Source organism: Mchenga conophoros, linkage group LG15, assembly GCF_057382185.1.
Source record: "Mchenga conophoros isolate Kocher_MC1m ecotype Shallow Benthic linkage group LG15, M_conophoros_male_GT1.1, whole genome shotgun sequence".
Taxonomy (NCBI): domain Eukaryota; kingdom Metazoa; phylum Chordata; class Actinopteri; order Cichliformes; family Cichlidae; genus Mchenga; species Mchenga conophoros.
Genome location: NC_140540.1, coordinates 34185614 through 34207215, shown reverse-complemented (window position 1 = coordinate 34207215; position 21602 = coordinate 34185614). Strand labels below are relative to the sequence as shown.

The 21602-nt window shown below is 38.8% G+C and overlaps 1 protein-coding gene across 2 annotated transcripts in view; it reads right to left on the bottom strand.

Moving 5' to 3' along the window:
• Positions 1-21385, bottom strand: part of ube2j1 (ubiquitin-conjugating enzyme E2, J1) — a 43135-nt gene extending 21750 nt beyond the window's left edge. Inside the window, exons 1-7 of one of the 2 annotated variants that reach the window (XM_085246126.1) lie at positions 21251-21385; positions 20964-21164; positions 15630-15703; positions 13320-13451; positions 11291-11375; positions 6734-6839; positions 206-335 (exon numbers count right to left, since the gene is read on the bottom strand). In XM_085246126.1, coding sequence (XP_085102252.1) covers positions 206-335; positions 6734-6839; positions 11291-11375; positions 13320-13451; positions 15630-15703; positions 20964-20994 — 558 coding nt within the window. In that variant the 5' untranslated portion in view covers positions 20995-21164; positions 21251-21385. Of the gene's footprint in view, positions 1-205; positions 336-6733; positions 6840-11290; positions 11376-13319; positions 13452-15629; positions 15704-20963 lie in introns of both variants that reach the window. The other variant, XM_085246125.1, reaches the window with a different exon arrangement.
• Between the last annotated feature and the right edge of the window lie 217 nt (positions 21386-21602).

Below are 21602 nucleotides of genomic sequence, written 5' to 3'. Positions count from 1 at the left end.
CATCTGCTCTGTGGTTCTAATAAATAAAGGCTCTGGATATAATCTGTGGAGTTCCAGTATTCTCAATATAATTATGGAAAGTTGTGATACGAGTTAAACAATTATTATCAAAATCAGCTTTGTTATGAATTGTCATGCACAGAGAAAATATAAAACAAAAGAACTATGAATTTAACCCGCCTCATGTAACAGCCAGAGTTTGTACCTTAAAGTTGATTTGCTGAGCCAGTTCTTTAGCCGTATGGTCTTCAGCACCAGGGTTGCTATTGGGGGTTAGATCCAGGAGGGCAGAGCGCATGGTACAGCCACAGGTCTCACAGCAGAAGTCCTGGGACCTGTCAGAGAACAGGTGGCATGTGGTGATGTCATCTTGCCACAAGGACTTGTTTGAGTTTCACACTTGGAACCTTCTAGATAATGATCGTGAATAAAATTGAATTCACTCCATGACTGATCAACCTACTACAGCAGGAACTCAAAACGGTACTCTCTATGGGACCTACATGCCGATACACATGCCCTATGAAATCAAGGTATGCTCCTAATGAGATCACGGGTGGTGTCCTGGGCGATCTCCTCCCAGATCTGGACCAGGGCATAACTGAGCTCCTGGATGGTCTCAGGTACAACGCGGCAACTTCAGATGGACAACAAAATAATGTCCCAGAGGTGTTCTGTTTGATTTAGGTCACACAAGCATGGGGAAGAGTGAATAGTATCAATTCCTGGAATAACCATTTTTGCCAAGTGAGGCTGGGGATTGAATCCTCTGGATAAACCCAGGACCCATCCAAGGATTTCATCCCGATACCAGCAGCAGTCAGGGCGCTGTTGTCTAGCCTGTGGAAGTCTGTGACCACTGACTCACCACTGTATGGGTCATGGTAGTTAGGGGCAGCTCAGCACGCCTCAAATCAGACAGTTACTAGAACATTGTCTGCTCAACCATTTCCAATTTGCATAAAAATGTTTGGCTCAAAGTTTGGACATATATAATGCATGTTGGGAAAGTTTAGCTTCATAGATAATTTAAGCTGTATCTTGTTTTTGGAAAAATGGCCCACTTTTAAACAATTTTTTTACCTATTGAAATCACATTGCAATGTTAAACATGAATATATAAAAAATAAAGGCCTGAAATTTTCACTGGTGTTTCTTACCACCAAAATAAATCAGGTGTGTAATTTTCGATAGATGCATTAAAAATTGTCTCAATATTGGCTCGTAAACATATGAAAAGAAGCCCAATGCTCCTGCTGGACTATCTGAGGACACACTAATATAAGAAAAGGCAAAAAACCCCAAAACAACTGGCGGCAATTTCTAAATAAACAAAGTTCACAATATTGCAAGATAAAACATGTAGAATCATTTTTACCATGAAATTCCTAGTCACACAAATTAAGAAAATGGCATTTAACTTTCAAGCTGGCTGTAGCAAATATGACAAGTTGTACCACAAAAACAAAAATAGTTTAAAACCTGAGTCACTACATCTGAAATCACTAAAGTTTTAGAACATTTTCTGTTAAACCATCTTCAATTTGCCTAAAATTGTTGTCATCCAAGGTTTGGATATAAAGGGTGGGCCATTTATATGGATACACCGTAATAAAATGGGAATGGTTGGCGATACGTTGAAACCAAGCACACCATTGTTTTTCTTGTGACATTACCAATAAGTTTGATGTGTCACATGGCCCTCTTCCTATTGAAAAAACAAAATTTTGTATCCAAGATGGCCGACTTCTAAATGGCCACCATGGTCACCACCCATCTTGAGGAGCTTGCCCCCTCACATATACTAATGTGCCACAAACAGGACTTTAATTTCACCAACCATTTCCATTTTATTACGGTGTATCCATATAAATGGCCCACCCTGTATAATGGCTGCTATAAAATGTTCAAGCTTCAAATATCAAATACTTACTCATATTTTTTTCTTACATAGTTTACCAATACACAGCTATTTTTGATGTTTCTCTCCCATATTATAGATTCGTCCATTTTGACTAAAACTTTAGGCTGAGATATTCATGTTCAAATCTAGTGCTAGAAATTCAAACAGGCTTGAACCAAAGAGTCCAGAACAGGATTAAAAATGTTATTCCATTTAAAAAAAAAAAAAAAAAAAATCCCTGTCAAAACTTTATTGGAAGAATAAAATTTACATTCAACTTTACAAAAAACAAAATCCCATGGCAGCCTCAAATCTCTGAACACAGAACAATCAACTCAAAAAACTAAATAGCTCAATTACTCCCAACTCATGTTGGTTATACACAGAACAAGCATTAAGCTGAGACATACTTTTATTAGACAGCCAACCTATTAAGAAACACCAATGCTTTTGTAATTCTTCAGCGCTTCAAATTTCTGACCGTGAAGCTTCCCCAACTTTACGGTCACATTAAATTTAAGAACTTCAAATTTCTCCAGAATTTCAGCCCTGACCATTGAGTTTCTTAAGAACTTTCAAATAAAAGTGACTACATTATCAGAACTACATTATCAGCTTTTTACAGCTAAGGGGGAACAAACACAACAACAACAACAAAATCTGCCACTGACATCCCAAAAAGAAAAGTAAAAAACTGCCCCACAAAAAATACAACAAAAGGCAGAATTATGTTGGTGAATCTTGAGATGAATATGAGCAAAAAGCTGTGTATAGTTATACAGCCAGTGAGCAGCGTTTGGTACAAAGACATAGATCCAGATTTGTTGGATGATGGTCAGAGAACTTGCTGTTCTCAACATGAACAAAGCAAGAAAAACCAGAACCCTCACAGCAGCATATGCAGTGTGGCTCTTTGATGTATGTGCCAAAGAAAAATGTAACACCATGTGGTGCTTCGCCCATTCGGTACCAATTACAGTATACAGTTCTAAAGACTTTTACATTGAGCTGCCCATACTTTTTAGGGCTGTGTATCAATTCCCATCATCCCATACAAACAGACAAAACTCTGCTTCAAACATCAGTACCGGGATTACACTGTGACTGCAAGTGTGTTTGTAACAGTGACTTTCTATATCGTGTTGACTGCCACAGTGTGTATCGTCAGCTGTAAATTTTTTTTTAACATTGACATGCCCCTGTTAAGAGCTTAGAATACTGTGTGCACCTTTAGGCCAACATCTCAGCCCTGACAGCAAGGTTTGGTGTGATATTACTAGGAACACGATCAACAGAGACGCTTAATGCAGTGGAAAAAAAATGAGCAGTACAGAAAAAGATGTTTCAGTGGATTTCATTGGATTGTGTTAGAATAGCTAATCATCCCTAGAAGCAACTAATGGCCTCATATTACAGCTGTGAAGTTGTGGAATGACTCATGCTCTCAGGAACAGCACATTATCACTGTAAAGCTCCTCAAGCAAAAGGTGGCATAGATAAATTTGGATACATTATGTATTAAATGATCCAAATCAGAGTCTTCCTCTGGAAAAAAGTGGTAATTAGATTCTATTCAAGTCAAGTTTAGACGTACAAAGAAAAAGCTTGGCTTATTCGGCATGAGGAATTTTGCACAGCATGTCGAATGTTCTTTTTTGGCCTCCAGTCTTCGCATAACTGGACTATGACATGGTAAATGGGAAGCCTGTGTCTCCAAAAGCAGGGACCACATAGGCACAGTGGTTGGTTGATAGTTTTTCCACAAAAACTACAGTTGGAACCCTTTCAGACATAAATCAAGAACACATATGTCGGCTCACAGAGCTGGAAGAGCTTATTTGTAAATTCCAAGACATATACTGAAAGAATAGCAGCAGTTACGTCTGCTACTGGCTTACAAGCGTTGTTTGTCTGTTTGTCAGCAAACAAGTGTTCACAGTTTTCAAGATATAATTTTCTTATTTTTCATTCAATTCAGTTTTACTTATTTAGCACCAGACTGCAACAGTTGCCTCAAGGTGCTTTATATTGCAAGGCGAAGACCCTGCAATAATAAAGAGAAAACAGAAAAAACAACAACAATCAAATGATCCCGTATGAGCAAGCGCTTTGGCCACAGGGGGAAGGAAAAAATTCTTTTTAACAGGAAGAAACCTCCAGCAGAACCAGGCTCAGGGAGGGGCGGCCATCTGCAATGACCGGTTGGGATTAAGGGGCGGAAGACAGGATAAAGACATTCTCTGGTAGTGAGCCACATATTAATAATAAGTAATAATTAAATGCAGAGAGGTGTATAAAAACACAGTGAGTGAAAAAAGGTTACTGAAGAAGAAACACTCCGTGCAGAGACAGTCCAGTCATCTGATAGGTGAGTCACAGCCCTGTTTAGCCTCCCAGCTCGATCAGTTCTTAAAAATGGTTCCCATCCTCTATGGGGTGAATTTCAGCGTCTTTCCTTGGACAGAGGTTTCTAGTTCCAAGATGCAGGACAAAGCGTTATAAAAACACCTTTGTCCCTGTTGTTGTCACCGAACTCAATAAGAATGGTTTTGATTTGATTCATTTGATTTAATTACAAAAAATGTGCATTTGTCAGGTTTTATTAGGTGTGTGTGTTTTGTGAAGGGATGCCAAATGCTATTATTTTTCTGTAAAGCAAATTTCCCTATGGGTATAAATAAAGTAACCTTAACCTTGGGTCACCTGATCCAGCCCTAACTATATGCTGTAGCAAAAAGGAAAGTTTGAAGCCTAATCTTAAAAGTAGAGATAGTGTCTGGGGTGATATGGTACTATAAGGTCTTTAAGATAAGATGGGGCCTGATTATTTAAGACCTTGTATGTGAGGAGCAGGATTTTTAGTTTTAACAGAGGATTTAACAGGGAGCCAATATAGAATAAATATGCTCTCTCTTGCTAGTCCCTGTCAGTACTCGCTGCAGTATTTTGGATTAACTGAAAGCTTTTCAGGGAGTTTTTATGGCGTTATTTTTGTGCCACTATTCTGAGCGCACCTAAGAAAATTTTGAGCGCACGTAAAAAAAGTTTGCAGGTGCAAGTGTTGCATTTTAAGGAGAAATTTATTTTGAGCGAAGAAAAGCTAAATTTGAGTGAACAAAATTCATTGCTGCGTGCAAAAAATTTATTTCAGTGTTTGCTATTATCCACACACACACACACACAACAGCAGCCCCTCTCGCTCAGTTTTTGCATTTGCGCTCGCTCGCAATGTGTTGCTCACGCTCTCAACATTTCTGCCCGTGCGTGTTCAACTCTTTCTGTACACCGTTATAGTTGTGCCACAAAACCAGCCAATCATAGACTTGGATGCAAATCTGATTGGCTGTTTTGGTCTCCAATCAAATCGAAATGACGAAATGCAATATCCCAGAATCCCTTTCGTCCAAAATTCAAACGAGGCAGTAGCGGAGGAACAGCATGTTTTAACAAAAACATCATAAAACAAAGTTTTAGTATAGCTCTTGCCCTTCAGGAGGAATTACACTCTCTGAGTGCTCTTGTTTATTCTTTGATACTTCTTTCACAGCAGCACTGTCCAGCACTACTTTCAAGAAAATACTGGCAGAGGAGTTAGTACTGTGAACTCAAGTTGACAGAACAAGAAAATGAAAGGATCCATCTTGATTCTTTAAACTATAAATAAGATGTTTAATGATGCCATTCCTCTACTGTTCTTGTACTTGACTTTAACCAATGGTTTGTAACTTGTTCTAAACCCTCTGCATTTACATTCATAAAGGCATCTCTTGACTTAAGACTTTAACAATGGCATCCCTACGTAGAAGTGTTCATTATTTCATTAGATGTCAAAGGGTTTTTCTGTCTTATGTTATCAGTGACTAAAGTGCAAATCTGAGCTGCTACTGACTTGTACCCAGATGCCATCTTTATTAGGTATTTGCAATAGATTGGTTTTTGTTCATTATGTTTGCAGAGATGCCAGTATCTGAACAGGGACTAAATCCAGCAAACATTATGTTAATAACTAGCTGGTTGAAGTTTAAGGTTTAAGTTTCCTTACTATTTTTCAAACTGTCCTTACATGCAGACTGTCTTTTCACAAAGTGTCTAAAGATCAGATGTTGTCATTTCTGAATATGTAATCAAAATGAGTGTAAATGTGAAGTACTTAAATAGTAATATTTTACATTTTCATTTAATAAATGAACATTTTAGTGCTGCCTCAGCCACTGCGTGTGTGTGTGTGTGTGTGTGTGTGTGTGTGTGTGTGTGTGTGTGTGTGTGTGTGTGTGTGTTGGGAAGGGGTGGAGGTGCCATCATGGAGACAAGCAGCCTTGTATTCATCACACAGTGTGTTTTCCTATCCATTTCATCTCCATGAACTAATGAAATAACCGGATGATCAAAAACTCATCTCATCTGCTAATAGAAGAGCAATTTTAGCTTGAACTTTACCATCGCTGGCTTTGTACCATTTTCTCTGAGGAAAACACAGTGTGATATGAAAATTGAGTGTCTGCTCACGCGTCCTCTGGAGACTGGCAGCACACAGCAACGATGAACTTGTCATCTTTCAATACCAGGACTGGCCTGGAAATGTTCTTTTCAGATTGTGATAGACCAGTAATTAGCAATGAGGCATGTCGACTCGAGCTCAGGTGCTTCTATTACATGTTTGAACGGACTTGGCTGTTTGAATATTTTATGAGGATCATATCCACTTCCTGCTTGCCTGCTACTTGAGGTTGTAACATTATTTCATACAAGATGCAGCAATATGCCATACTCACCTTATTACCATTCTCAACTGGACAGACTGAAAAGATTTTTGTATCTACTAAATCTTACTTTTTGGCAAGGGCTCTTCTCTCTTCAGGAGTATAATCGAGAGATCCAATGGCACCCTCTCCTTTTGTTGGCATGAATCCAATTATAGCTATGAGGGCAGTGCGAACTGGAAGAAAAAAAAGAGAGAGAGAGTGTGTAAACAATGAGGAGAAAATAGCAAGTGAATGAAAAACACAACGTAAGGTCGGGGGGCGGGTCCATTCCACTGCAGGACAACCTGCATGTGGCGAATAAAGCTGATTGAGTATTGACTATTGATATTCATTGTTAGCCTCACTTGGCCATGACAACCTGTTAATTGTCCAGTTTATAATTATTCTCTGAACTGTCTGTTCTTTAAATACATCTTGCTTGTAAATGTAGATTTGGTAAAAAAAATTATCATTCATATCAGCAGCAATAACATCGGGTTGTGTCAGTCAGAGTTCACTATAATTATATTGAAACAGTGTGTGACTTTGGCAAAAACTATGTTGTTTTCTCTGGTCCTCTGCCCAGTCGGACCTGGAGTGATGCATTTCGTCCTCAAATTGCTGGCTGTCTGAGTGGTGTCCAAAAAAAATCACGTGGGCTTTTTAGATAATTGGGAAACTTTCTGGGGAAAACCTGATCTTATTAGGAGAGACGACATCCATCCCACTTTGGATGGAGCAGCTCCCATTTCTAGACATCTGGTGAAATTTATTAAACCCCCCAAAATGTGACTGAGACTTGGGACCAGTCTTACACACCTCTCTGCAACTTCTCTCTTCCTGTAATCCCCCCAAAACCCCTTCTTTTTAGCGGCTATCTGCTCGCAGACCACCAAAAAAACCAAAAGAAAAATCATCAAAAATACAATTTAAAATAAATTAAAAAAAAAAAAAAAAAATCAAAGTAAGAACAATATAGTATCCACAACTGCACCAGAGTAAAGCTGTTAAATATGGATTGTTAAACATTAGGTCTCTCTTTTCTATGTTCCTATTCGTAAACGGCGATGATCTATTGCTCCATCGATCAATAGAGAAATAGATAGAAATAGAGAGAAATTTCATTTAAGTGACTGAAAAAGACACTAGGACGAAGACAAGAAGAAGCAGCAAATTTTAACAGCAGCCAGTCTATTGAAATAAGTCACTTTGGTGCAAACTGTCATACTTCAGTTCTGATGACCTGCTATCTCTAACTGTGTGTATAACCTATGACCAAAGTTTGTGAAAATAGCTGGGCTATAAACAATACACACAATACACTTCAGCTTACATTTTAAAAAATAAACAGTATTAAGTACAGACAGACCAGAAAACAGCTTGAGGAAAAACATTTGTCAAGATATTCATGAGTAACGATACCATATCTAAATAAATCAGCCTATGTAAAAAATACAAATTTAAATATTTCCCAAAGAGACATCAGAGGGAATGTTTAATTATCTGAAGCATGCTTTATTAAATATGCAGGCATATCATATGAACTAAAGCAGCCACCAAGAGTAGTGAGCATAAACCTGGAACCCTACAGTTGGCCTGTCTGTGACAATCGGAAGCACTGTTCAATTATCAAGTCAGGCCTCCTGTGGTCATTGCAAACAGGATCAGACACAACTTAGAGCCAACACTTTAAAAACCCAGCAGGGGAAGTCAAATCTCTGAGGCATAGCTGGCCATGTGACCTACAGTTTGTTGGTAAAAAGAAGTTAGGAGCAACCTTTGTCTTTGATTTAATTCTGTTATTGATTTGAAACTCTTCTTACTTAAGAGAGGTTGGCAGTAGAGAGAAATGCTTTGAGGAAGATGCAGCATCTCCCACTGAGTTTCCACTGATTAAAGTTCCATGCTGAGAAGTAACATGAAAGCAGAACTCAGCAAACGGACCAAACGCCAGTTACAAACTAATGAGGAGTTCTTGGTAGTAATAAATTATTCGTTTTTACTCTCGAGGTGTATAAAAATACTCTTATATCAAGACCCTCAGCACAAGTTCATCTATCAACACCAGCACCCAAAGTGCAATACTGTTTAGGCCAGAAGCAGATTACTGGAGTGAGCTTTGTCATTTATATTAGAAAACAAATGTTTCACATACAAAGTTCATGCAGTACTGAAAAAGATCTCTTTGCATTTAACATACTGACTTTGGCAAGCAAGCAATCTAAGGACACTAAATGCAAGTCTAAAAAGTTTTAATTTTAGTTTTCTTAGAGGAAAGCACCGAGTGCACAGATCTCAAACTCAGGGGGAGAGAGTTCCAGAGTCTGGGGGCCAAAAGTCTACTTTAGTTTTCAACTCTAAAATAACAGGCCGAGCTAGAGCAGGAACAGACAATGTAAATGTTGATGGAGAAATAGTAATTCTTCTATTATCAATTTTTCTATCAAGACAGAAAATTTTCACCTTTATTTGAAGAGATTGGGGTGGCAGGTGGAGCAGGAGTAACAATATTACTAATGGCATCAAATAACACCTGAGGATTACCTCTGCTCTTTGTAACCAGATGTGAGAAATAGGCACTCTCGCATCTCTAACTGAACGGTTGAAAGAAAGATCCTTTATTAGACCATGTGCTCAGCTTATCGACAAGAACGCTTTAAGCAGCGAATGGTTTCATTTATGCGAAGGGAGAATTTGGAAACGAGCTAATTTCAGTAAGACAGTAATTATTAAAAAGATTTGTTGTAAGATCATAAGGGGATAAGAACAACTTAAAAGAATCAGAGAATTTCTCAGCAGTAGAGGAATTTAAGGTGTGAGTGCTGACCACACGGCAAGCAGGAGAAAGACAAGTTAAAAGTAATACAGTGATGATCAGAAGTAAAAATGTCCCCAGAACAAATAGAATCAATATTTAAACCCAAAGTAAAAACAAGGTCCAGTTTGTGTCCTTTGGTATGTGTGGGACTAGACACAAACTGAGTGAAATGAAAAGAATCCATGATGCCAGTAAAGCTTCTGGCAAAGAGGTCAGAGTTGTCGTCTACGTTAATGTTAAAATCTCCAACTATAAGGAGTCTGGGCAGCTTTATAGTGGAGGATAATAAGTCACTGAATGCCTTTAAAAATGGACGATACACCACAGGACAATAAAAAAAAAAAAAAAAAAAAAAGGTCTTATACCTGACTCTAATCAGCTGTAGTTCAAACGAAGAAAAATGTCTAACTTTTGCTGAATGACAGGGGAACTGGTGGTAAACGCTGACACAGGAGAATGAGGTATCTTGACCCGTCAGTGAAGATCGGATAGATAAGAGCAGCAGTCAATATGCCACCGACACACACAAAAACTACACCGCACTACACCACATCAGGACAAACTGCAGCCGCCAGCAGCAAAACCAAACACATGTATCATCATAAGGGCCTCTGACAGTGGACTTGTCTCTGTGCTTGTCCTCCTAGACCTCAGTGCAGCATTAGATACTGTAGACCAGGGGTGTCAAACTCCAGGCCTCGAGGGCCGGTGTCCTGCAGGTTCCAGATCTCACCCTAGGTCAACACAATCAAATGATTAGTTCAATACCAGGTCTCTGGAGAACTTCAGGACATGTTGAGGAGGAAATTTAGCCATTTGAATCAGCTGTGTTAGATCAAGGACACATCTAAAACCTGCAGGACACCGGCACCTAGAGGCCTGGAGTCCGAGACCTGTGCTGTAGACCATAATATTCTCTTAGAATGATTAGAGCATGCTGTAGGTTTTACAGGTACTGCACTGTGGTGGTTTCTATCATATCTATCTAATAGACTCCAATTTGTTCATGTAACTCGGCCTTGATGACCTTGAGAAAATGCTGAAGCGCAACTGGGTTCTGCAGCAAGGCAATGATCCAAAACAGACCAGCTAGTCCATCTCTGAATGACTTACTGACACAGTGAAAACCTTGGAGTGGCCCATTCAAAGTTTTGACCTGAATCTGACTGAGGAGCAGTTGCATGACCTTAAAAAGAAGGTGTATTTTCGAAAACCCTCCAATGTGGCTGAACTATGACAATTCAGCAAAGATGAGTGGGCAGAGCTGTAAAAGAATCATTGCCAGTTACTGAAAACGCTTGATTGCAGATGTTGCTGCTAAAAGTGGCACAAACAGTTATTCGGTTTAGCGGGTAATCACTTTCTCACACAGGGCCATGTAGGTTTGGATTGTTAAGATAAGATAAGATAAGATAGAACTTTATTAATCCCTCGGGTGGGTTCCTCTGTTTCCTCCTTAATAATGAACACCTTCATTTAGAAACTGCATAGTGTGTTTACTCGTGTCATCTTTGTCTAACATTTAAAATTGGTTGATGATCTGAAACTTTGAAGTGTGACAAACATACAACAAAAATAGGAAATCAGGAATACTTCTGTACCAATTAACAGCATTAGAGCATCAGTGCTTACCTGGATGGTTTTGCATGCAAGACATCAGTGCTATTAATTAGTGATGATCATTTCAGTACTTTTCCTACACATCTCATTTCACAGCTCTACAAATTCTTTTGTGGAGCTTATTTCCAAATGCAACCTCTAAATACTTAGATTACCTCAGGGAATAAGATACGTATGGAGAACTGGGATCTTGTCTCCTATACTTACTACTCCAAGAGGGCTGCCAGGTCTCGGGATGGTGGCCAGAGATGCTCAGACAAATCTTCTTCCCAACTTCAAATCTCCCATTTGGCTAATGGAAGGGAATAAAAAGAAAGTGGTATTGGTACGTATGGGAAAACAGAGGCACAGCACATATTTCTCAAAACCTATGAACACAAACTGACATAAGTTTTGAGCAGTATTAACAAATAAAAATGAGGCTACTACTGTGCAAATGTCAGAGCTTTCAAACAAAAATCTAATTAAAAATTTGGTTCAACAAAGAACCAATAAAATAGTAGCTGGTGTCAGTGAAAACATGTGAACACAGTTTTCTCACAACAAATTCTAACTTTTATCAGTCATTAAAACATGTACCGCACAGCTGCCTGAATATAGTGGGAAAAGGATGATTTGATCTTGTGAATTTTTAAATTTCGACAGTCTCATTTTTGTGGTTGTTTCATATAAACAAAAATCCACACATTACATAAAGATCTATAACTGACTGAAATAAATATTTGATCCGTTTTCAATAAGCGCCTTCCTTATGGTCATGCAGCCTAGTCCAGCCTTGATTTGGGTTTCCTGACCACAGGACTTCCTCCCAACGTGAGGATTCTGGTTGGTGGTCAAATACTTATTTCACTCAATGACATTCAAATCCATTTTCAACTTTTTTATTATTATTTTTTATTTTTTTTACTGACATTCCATCTCTCAACATTAAAATGAAATTACCATTAAAATATGAAACTATTCTTTTTTGTATGAGAGGAATTCAGCATGGGATAAAATTAAATTTCCCCCACTGTGTGTGCGAGTTAATCGATTCCCCCTGTTTTATAAGTAAAATTAGAGCTGGATTTTAAAATAAGAGAAAAAAATGAAATGTTAAAAGTTATGCATTCAATGTTTTAATTAAAGTGAAAAACACAATAAAGGGAGAAGCTTGAATGTCCCTCGTTCTCTTTTACATCTTGACTCTACTAATGTTTGATTAATGGTCGCTGTTGTCACTAGTCGGTACCAGACTTTCTGCTAAGGTTGGGCGATATGTAAAAATTTTCCAACTGACATTCGCCGGTCCAATAACCGACAAAAGGCAATATACTCACGCAGGCGCAGACTTTTTGATGGGCGCTATTATTTTTTCTGTTGACTGCTTCTCCCTAGCTTCAGTCAACATTATCAGCAAACTTACTCACGGGCAAATAAATAAATTGGTCTTGTAAAAACGATCGGTGAAAGGCTCAGTCTATCATCGATGGGCAATATATTCGTCCAGTCACCCAACCTTACTTACTAGCAATTGAATCTAATTGTTAAAAATTTCTAGATCTTACGACATCTATCGGCCGGCCCGGGAAAGGCTTGAAGTTTCCTCGGATAAGCTGGAGGTGGCAGCAAGAGGGAGGTTTGGGCTTCCCTGTTGCAGCAGGTTTGTTTTAACTGTTTAAAGTATAATGTTGTATAATGCTGAATATAATGTACGTGTAATGTTGATAACGCACAAAACGAAAAGTTAAGCGGCATGATTCATTATTGAAGAATGTGGTAAATTGTTTACAATGCCTTTGTTATTAGTTTTTGAAATTTCCATGAAACGATTTTAAAATTGAACTTCATAGTTTTAGACTAGTCAGTCAGTCTCATTTTTGCCTGGCCAGGAACATCCTTAATCTTAACACCTGAACTGTTCTGGAAGCTCACTTCTTCCCCTATTACGTTCAACTCCCTGACTGTTTCAAAAGAAAATTGAGCTCTAGCTTGTTCCTCCAGGTGTGTAAGCCTGGGCTTGAATGGAATCAGGGCCATACATATGCTCACTGGTAAGCCTAGAACGATATTTATTTTTGATAATGTTCATTTTAGAGAATGTGCCTTGCAGTTATGTGTGAAGCCAAACATGGTCAGTGTATAAGGTTGGGAAAGTTGTCGGTTCTTAAAAATTGCTTTTTCAGCTTTTTGATTATCTGCTGCATCAGGAGAATAATCAAATGCAGCTAAGATGTGATCTTCATCTGCATCTTACTGTGAGTAGGATGATGCTGGGAGGTTTCATGGGGTATTCTGGGGGAAGTATGATCCTGCCGTGGTAAACCCCACCATCAAAATCAGAGTCTGGAGGACCACGAACAGAAAAGTGCCACTCAAAGAGATTGTCCTGCAGAAAGAAGGAAATATCATTTTAAGTAGAGCAGGGCAATATGACCAAAAATATTTATCACGATATATATTTGAAAATTTGCGATAACGACATAGCTGACGATATAATTGACACTAGACAAAACACTTTACAAATCCACAACTTTATGGGTGCAGAAAAAAAAACATCAATGTATTTTCACTTAAACAAGCAGCTGTTTTTTTATGTGCATTAAAGTTATATAAAAAATTAACAGTGCAAATGCAAATTCCTTGCTGACAGTTTAACCAAAAGGCCGACATATCCTCAGCATAACCATGTATAATATCCACAAAACTTAAAAAGAGGTTATACACACACAATACGGTAACATTATGTTGAAGCACAGTACGTATCACTCCGCCAGGCTCCTGCCTACGATAGCCGTAATGCTCCGACAATCCATCAAGCGGTGCGGGTTCGTAGCTTAGCAAAGTCGTACTAAAACGTTTGACAGATTTTCGAGCGCCGTGTACATAAAATCGTTTCGAGGTCAGTAAACACAACCAGAATTCATACATAAGGCACACGGGATTATAAAGGACACTGTCGATTTTCAGAAAAATCAAAGGATTGATTTAAAGTGTGCTGTATTTTCCAAACAACACGGTAATAACGACGGCCCGCTAGCATGCTCTACCAAAAATAGTGCTTTGTTGTGTATCTGACGGATGAAAGCTAAACCAGTTCCACACCACTGAAGTTGCAGCATTTTTACAAACCAATTCTGGTTCATCTGTTTCATTCAACGATCCGCTTTCGCCCTTCTCATTCTCCGTCGCCGCCATGTGCGTATGAAAACAAAGGCACTGCGCATGCACGTTTTACCCATATTCTATCACGATATTTCATTTTCTTATCGTTGCCCAACATTATACCGGTATTACCATGAACGGTGTGATATGGCCCAGCCCTAATTTTAAGAACATATTTCTGTCTGAGAAGACAACAGAAGGTAGGACTGGGCGAAATATCAAGTTTTAAAAAAAAAAAAATCCATATACTTTGATACGACATATAAGATGTGACACTATCATTTATATCGATATAGTCTACGTTTGCTATAATTATACTTGTGGAGCCAGTCTCTCTCGTCCAGGCTTGTCTCTACACGTCACTCTGCCCCGCCTCTATTTCTCATTGAACACAACTCGCCCATCGCTTCACCTGCAGGCAGCGACCAGATGGACACAGTAGCTATCGCAGAGTAGCTGGTTGGTAAAAAGAAAAACAACGGCTCAAATATTTGGAGATGGTTTGGATTCAAAGTGTCAGATGAGCAGCAGAATAATGTATTCTGTAGAGAATGACGAAAAAGCGTCCCGACAAAAGGTTCGAGCTCTACCAATCATTTTCACCATTTACAACAGCGCCACAGTGCTTGAACCTGCGTGCTGTATCCCAGACCGCGACGTCTTCCCAGCCTCCTGCCCCGAAACAAACCATCTTAAAGCCACAGTAGCCTATTATATCACTAAAGACATGATCCCTATCGCAACTGTGGAACAAGAGGGCTTTATACAGCTGATTATCTGATATTATCAGCTGATTTGAAATAAGAAAAAAATATGCTAAGAAATAAAAAGTGACTTGCAGAGCTAAACATCTCTATTGACCACTAGACAAATATTTTCAGAAGTCATAGCCAGCGTATATCTATCACTTATGAAAGTGAAACTAAGTATTAAATCCAATGAACTTACTGGAGTGTGTTTGTGTTTGTATTAGCTTGAGGATTGTGACACTAAATGAGGACCCCAGCTGAGACAAGACAGGGATATATAGTGAGATATAAAAGGCCTAAAAGTATGGGTTATCTTATATAAAAGATTTTCAGAAAACTTGACTTCTGACCGTGAGGTCACAAAATTCAAAGAGAATTCGGAGAACTTTAATAACCATATTCTATCAGTTTGAAAATCCCAGGTCACGTCTTTGATTTCACACCAATTTTGACCTGCAGTCAAGCTCACTACAAACTGCAACTGATATCTATAGGTGAAAATTGTACACACTGTAACTTGAAGGCTATCAAAACTAGTAGTACCTAGTAGTGTAAAAGTAGCGTAAAAGTAGCTGCATTGCCTGCTTATATTTTCATTGTCATGCATTGTTAGACTATAGAGTAAAGTAATAGCATAAAAATGCCAAACTTACTTCTAGTGGTTGGGCATGATAGTGCTCTGTGGGATCCCTCAGTTCAGCAGCCTCCTTCATCAGCCTCTTCACCGCTTTCCATCAAAAGAAATAAAGAAAAAGGAAAAAAAAAGGTTACCACCTGCACGGAAAGCTACAGTACATCTGGAAAGCATTTACACCACTTCACTTGTACCATGTTTTGTCATGTTACACCCTTATTCCTAAACCGATTCAATTCATTTTTCACCTCAAAACTCTACACACAATGACCTAATCTTTCTTTCTTGCAAATTTATCAGCCGTCTGGAGTCAAATGTATAAATGACTACATCTGATTTTACTTTTATATTTCACCTTTAAAAACTATTTACTTTGACTTGCGGAGAATATGAAAAATAACAAGCTAGTTTTCTTAGACTTAGAAATGTCCATCATTAATGGGGGACAATGTCTATGAATCAGTATTTAAGGTTTGAGTCTCGTGAAATTGTGTGTCATCAGGACACCACAACACAGAGCAAACGCCTTTTTCACAGACACACAGCCGTGGCAGCAGAAGAATATCACATCAATAAGGCCCTGAGTAAATGTGCTTAAGCCAGCTAAACATTTGCCAAAGAAGAGTTGAAGCAGTTAGAGCCACAAAGGGTGAACCGACATTGTATTAAATCCTGGATTACTACTGGGATGCAGCTCAAGTTCATGTTTGAAGGCAGATGAGTAAATAATTTTGGCAATGTAATGTATATCTAAAGGCTGACAGCCTGAAAGCCAACTTTGGTATGTCAGTTTCTAAGAACTGTATGGATGATGATGATGAAAGTGAGGTATTAACAGCTTCATCAACATCTTCCAGTAAGCTTTGTTTACTGTGTTGTTTGATGTTTTAGCTTAGCATTTTTACTCTGGCTGTAATGAAATTACTTATTAACATGGTAGTTACGGTAAACAAATAAGAAACTTTCATTTATAACCAGTAAAAGTATAACATTATTATTTAACACTGTAGCATGCAAATACTGTAATGGTAACGACACTATCACATTACCAGATAGCAAGCAAGGCAGTTGGTGTGGTGTATAAATGGTGTTTAACCCCAGAAGCATAGACTTGCATGATTTTTTGCTAAGTATCATTGGATATCGTTACTCAGTTCAACATATCAATAACACACACACAAAACTCAGGGTCGTGGAAAAGATATTAGTGTGTTTGAGAAGGGTCAAATCATTGTCATGCTTCAAGCACAGTAAACATCTAAGGGGATTGTAGAAACTACTAAAATTGGGTTAACAACTGTCCAACGCATTATTAAAAAGTGGAAGGATAGCGGTGACCCATCGTCTTCGAGGAAGAAATGTGGCCTGAAAAAAAATTCTGAATGATCGTGATTGCCGATCACTTAAACATTTGGTGAAATCAAATCAAAGAAAAACAATAGTAGAACTCAGGACTATGTTTAAAAGTGAAAGTAAGAGCATTTCCACACACACAATGCAAAGGGAACTCAAGGGATTGTGACTGAACCGCTGTGTAGCCGTAAGAAAACCACTAATCAGTGAGGCAACCCGGAAAAAAAGGCTTCAATTTGCTAGGGAGCATGAAGATTGGACTCTGGAGCAATGGAAGAAGGTCATGTGGTCTGGTGAGTCCAGATTTACCTTGTTCCAGAGTGATGGGCACTAGATAGAAATAAATCTTGTGACATTGCAGAAGCTTATTGAAACAATGCCACAGAGAATGCGTGTCGCAATCAAAGCTAAAGGCGGTCTAATGAAATATTAGAGTGTGTGACCTTTTTTTGGTGGCGACTTTTTTTTTTTTGGCCAATACTATAATATAAATTCCATATTTGCTCAGGTCTTAAATAACTGACCAACAACAAAATCCTCTTGCACTACCATTGCATTGGCACTCAAAGAAATTGTGATCAATGATGATTTCATTTTTTGCCAATATCGTTGAGTCCAAAACACTACAAAGCATAAAACATAGTGCTATATTTATAGTTACTACTGCATTCATTCAGATATGTCGCCACACAATTTCTGGAAAATTATCTTTTTTCAAATTTATCTTCCCAAAAAAAAAAAAAAAAAAGCTCTGTTACATGCAAGCTAAAGATGGGAAGATAAGATAAGATAGAATTCAAAGGTGGTGATAGTTAGAGTTGACAATGCAATGACAACGAAAATGATAGTGAAATTAACATGGTTTTTCTTGGATTTCATTATGACATTCTCTCATTTAACGTATCTGTGCCTGGAGACACTGACAGGAACTACACTGCTCCTTATTGCCTGCTGAGTTTCATATTCATTTTCCATTTTTGGCTCTGTCTTAAATGGTACATAAACTGGTTCTTGTAAGATGCTTTTCTCCTCAAACTGAACACTCAAAGCGCTTTCTATCCAACATTCAGACACATACTCCAATAGATGCATCAGAGAGCAACATGGGGTTAGTATCTTGCCCCAAGCAGATTTGGCATGCACAATGGAGCAGCCAGGGATTGAACCACCAACCTATCCGTTTAGTAAATAACCTGCTCTACCTCCAGAACTGCAACTACCCCCATAGTAGGAAGAGATGACAAGAAAAGCCTTTCCCACACAACTGTCTCTGCAGAAGTCCAGTAACAGGCCCAAGGTGATAATCCTTATATGCCAAATCATCTTATGCAACACAAATGTTGACTATTTGCCACTAGGAATGACTCACACCAGGTCCAAAGGGATAAAAAGAGACACTGTTACATAATAACAAGCTAACACCAAAGACGTGAAAGGCATAGACAAGAGAATGAAAAGAAAAAGCATCTCCAGACTGTGCGCACGTCTACCGCTGTCACTACTATTATAGCATTTAGCTAAAAAAGGAGACCTAAAGCGCTACAGGTATAAAGACCTGCTCTCAAAAACCGTCAAAGGTTTAACGCTCTAATTGTTTAAAAGATTTAGAGCATGTTTAGTACCATCTTATGACGGTACAGAAATGTAAGCAAACAAGACTGATGTGGAGATTTTTGTTTCTATGTACACGCTGATGGATGCCAGGATTCCTGATCATTCTATAGTGAGAAACCCGGTTATGTTTGCGGTGTGATGGAGCAACCACATGTTTTAAATTGTTTGGGTGTGCTTGGGACAAAGACGACACCATTTTATTGCATAAAATACAGCCGATTGCATGTCGTGGACTGCTTTGCAAGTTGACTGCATCGCTCTGTATACCTGGCCGATGAGGAGACGAGGGAGGAAAAAGTAAATATATAAACAGTGCGTTTGACTCCAGCTTGTCAGTCCAGTGAGTCACCAGTTCACCAGCTAAAAATAACACTTCATTAGAAGCTTATACTAACAAAACTTTGTGGTTGTATTTAATTTAACGAGTCGTTAGTCGCAGTAAACCCATCAGCAGATAACCTGGAGAAGATGGGCTACGTAAAAAGTGAAGGGGGGCGTGTTCACGGTCACATCCAGCAGGTGACACAGCTATTCCACCTCGAGTCACTACTGCACAGACTGACTCCAAACGTGCAATACGGCAGCTCCCACAAGTGGGAAATTTTGACTTCATTTTTGTACTATGGAAGGAAGTGCAGCCAGGTCATGCATCTTTTCTACAGTCATTTGTTGTGAAGGGAGAAGAAACAATGCTGTCCCATAATTCATTGCAATGGATCATCCTACCATTCATGAAAACCCATCAACATAATAACCAAAGTTTCACAGAAATGGTCATTTACAAGTGCATTTAGCACTTCATGCCACAACCTGCTGATGTATTAAAACATTACAAATACACTTACTCAGCATTGTGGAGATTTAAAGAGGGTTTCTTTTTCAAAATAACCATCAATTGCCTGTGTCTATTACCTATGTGTCTATTAGGAAACCTGGGTGAGTTTCCTGAACATACTCACATCTTGAGAGGATGCTATTTAGTCCATTTGATCAAATCGGTGGCAGAACAAATTCTCATTAAAGCAACAAGTTCGCTTATGAAGTGCTCTGTAGTTATCTCAGTGTTCATCGCTCCTCGTTTTAAATCTCATTTTTAACCCAGATCAGTCACTCTGAGGGGAAACACAATCTCCAGCAGCTCTGCACTCAGGAAACAAGCCATTGTGATGACATTACATTATGTTGAGGACGCAGCTGCCCACTAAACTGTGTCTAACACCAGTTAATGTGGGCATGTTTCCTACATCAGCAGCAGACGTTAGACAGCTGACAGGTGAACAGGATGCATGCATGACTGAGGGTCCTTCAAGCAGATCGGTGGTGTCATAAGGAAAATGTCAGCTTGTTAGTTATGTTTCTTTTTTTTTTTTTTTAATTGAGATAATTTAATTGTTGCCTGAAGCTAATGTTGAGACACATAGGCATTTGTACGAGCTGGAGATGTTGCCCTTTCTTGTGAAACCGCAAGACACACTGGCAAAGTGAGAAGACCATTTGATCTGCGGAACATAGAGAGTTAACGTAAAAACCAGTTAACCTGGAACACTGGAGTCCAATTCCTTGTTTGTGGGCACAAATAAAGATGTTTCTGATTTCAGTTCATTTCTGTCCCAGTGAAAACTGAGAAACTATAAGGCTCACCTCTAAACACTCATTATCAGGGATCAGTGAAAAGGTTTTGGACAGCTGGCCAAGTTTTGACCCTGCCAGAACAGCTTTGAGCCATGCACGCAAAATGCAACTATCATAATCACAACAGACATAAGACATGATTTATATTCAGCGTTAAAGACTTTGTGCAATATACTGCAAAGTGCACAATATTTTTCATTCCCATTTCCGTGACTCATTTAAATCTTCTTCTTACGAAAGTGAAAGTCATAAAAATACATATACTGTTTTAAAACGTTTTTTTTTTAAATAAACATTACGTATTATTGCTGTGGGTTGCACACCACCAGCATGCTCGCTATGTTTCTTAAAGTCAACCTTCAAAATCAGCCGATTAAATCGTCCCCATGATCACTAATATTACACAAGCAGCTAACGACAACGCTGAACACGCAGACGTGTCCTTAATTACGTGTGTAACGTCAAAGAACTCCGCAACACGAAAAGTGCAGGGACAGAGCCAGCCGGTACAGTTTCAACAGACAGATGGTTTGCTCTGAATACCGAAGAGTTTAAAAAAAATAAATAAAGCATCCCACACAACAGAAAGAACTCAGAAAAAATACCAAATAAAGGTGCCAGTGTAAACATTTAGATTGGGACGGAGGCTAATAACAGTTAAGCTAATTAAGAAACATTAAAGTGTTGGATTTTAGCTGTAGGATTTATCCTAGGGTTCTGAAAGCTGTAGAAGTTGTTTTGGGATCAGGCTTACCTGGACTCTTAAGGTTGTATTTGCTCTCCATCCTTAAAGAAACTGGGCACTGTCTTGAAGTTGTATTGTTTTCGTTTTCAAATACCTAGCTTTCAAATATTAGCGTTAGCTTCGCTTAGCAGCCCGGGTAGCTTGCTTCGTTCTTAAATCTGAGCGATACAGCTCAAACCGAAGGTCCCGCTCTCGCACCGGTGCTCCAGTCTGCAAGTGAGACAGAACGTGTTTCAGTAATGATGGGATATTTTTCAACTTCTCTGCTGTTTAGGTTTTGAAACGGTTTCTCTAACCTTATCGACGTGACGTCATTTACGGAACGTAAACAGGAAGTGAAATCTGAGGCTACGCAAGGAGTGCGCACATCACTGTTAGAAACGGTAATGGCATTAGTCTGGAAGTAAATCATTACCAAAGAATTAGAATTTTATTAGCAACAGGAAAGTGAAAGACTTGGATATAATACTGGTGATGGCCAAATGAAGCGTTCCGAAGTACTGAAGCTTCTCGAAGCTTTTCAAAACTGTCCTCTTTAGCGAGATCTGGTGGCTAGAAATATGAAGAACAGCTTAAATCAAGAACAAATAATGAGCTGCTTCATTATGATTGGCCGCTCTGCAGAGCTTCTGTTTCATGTGACAGTAC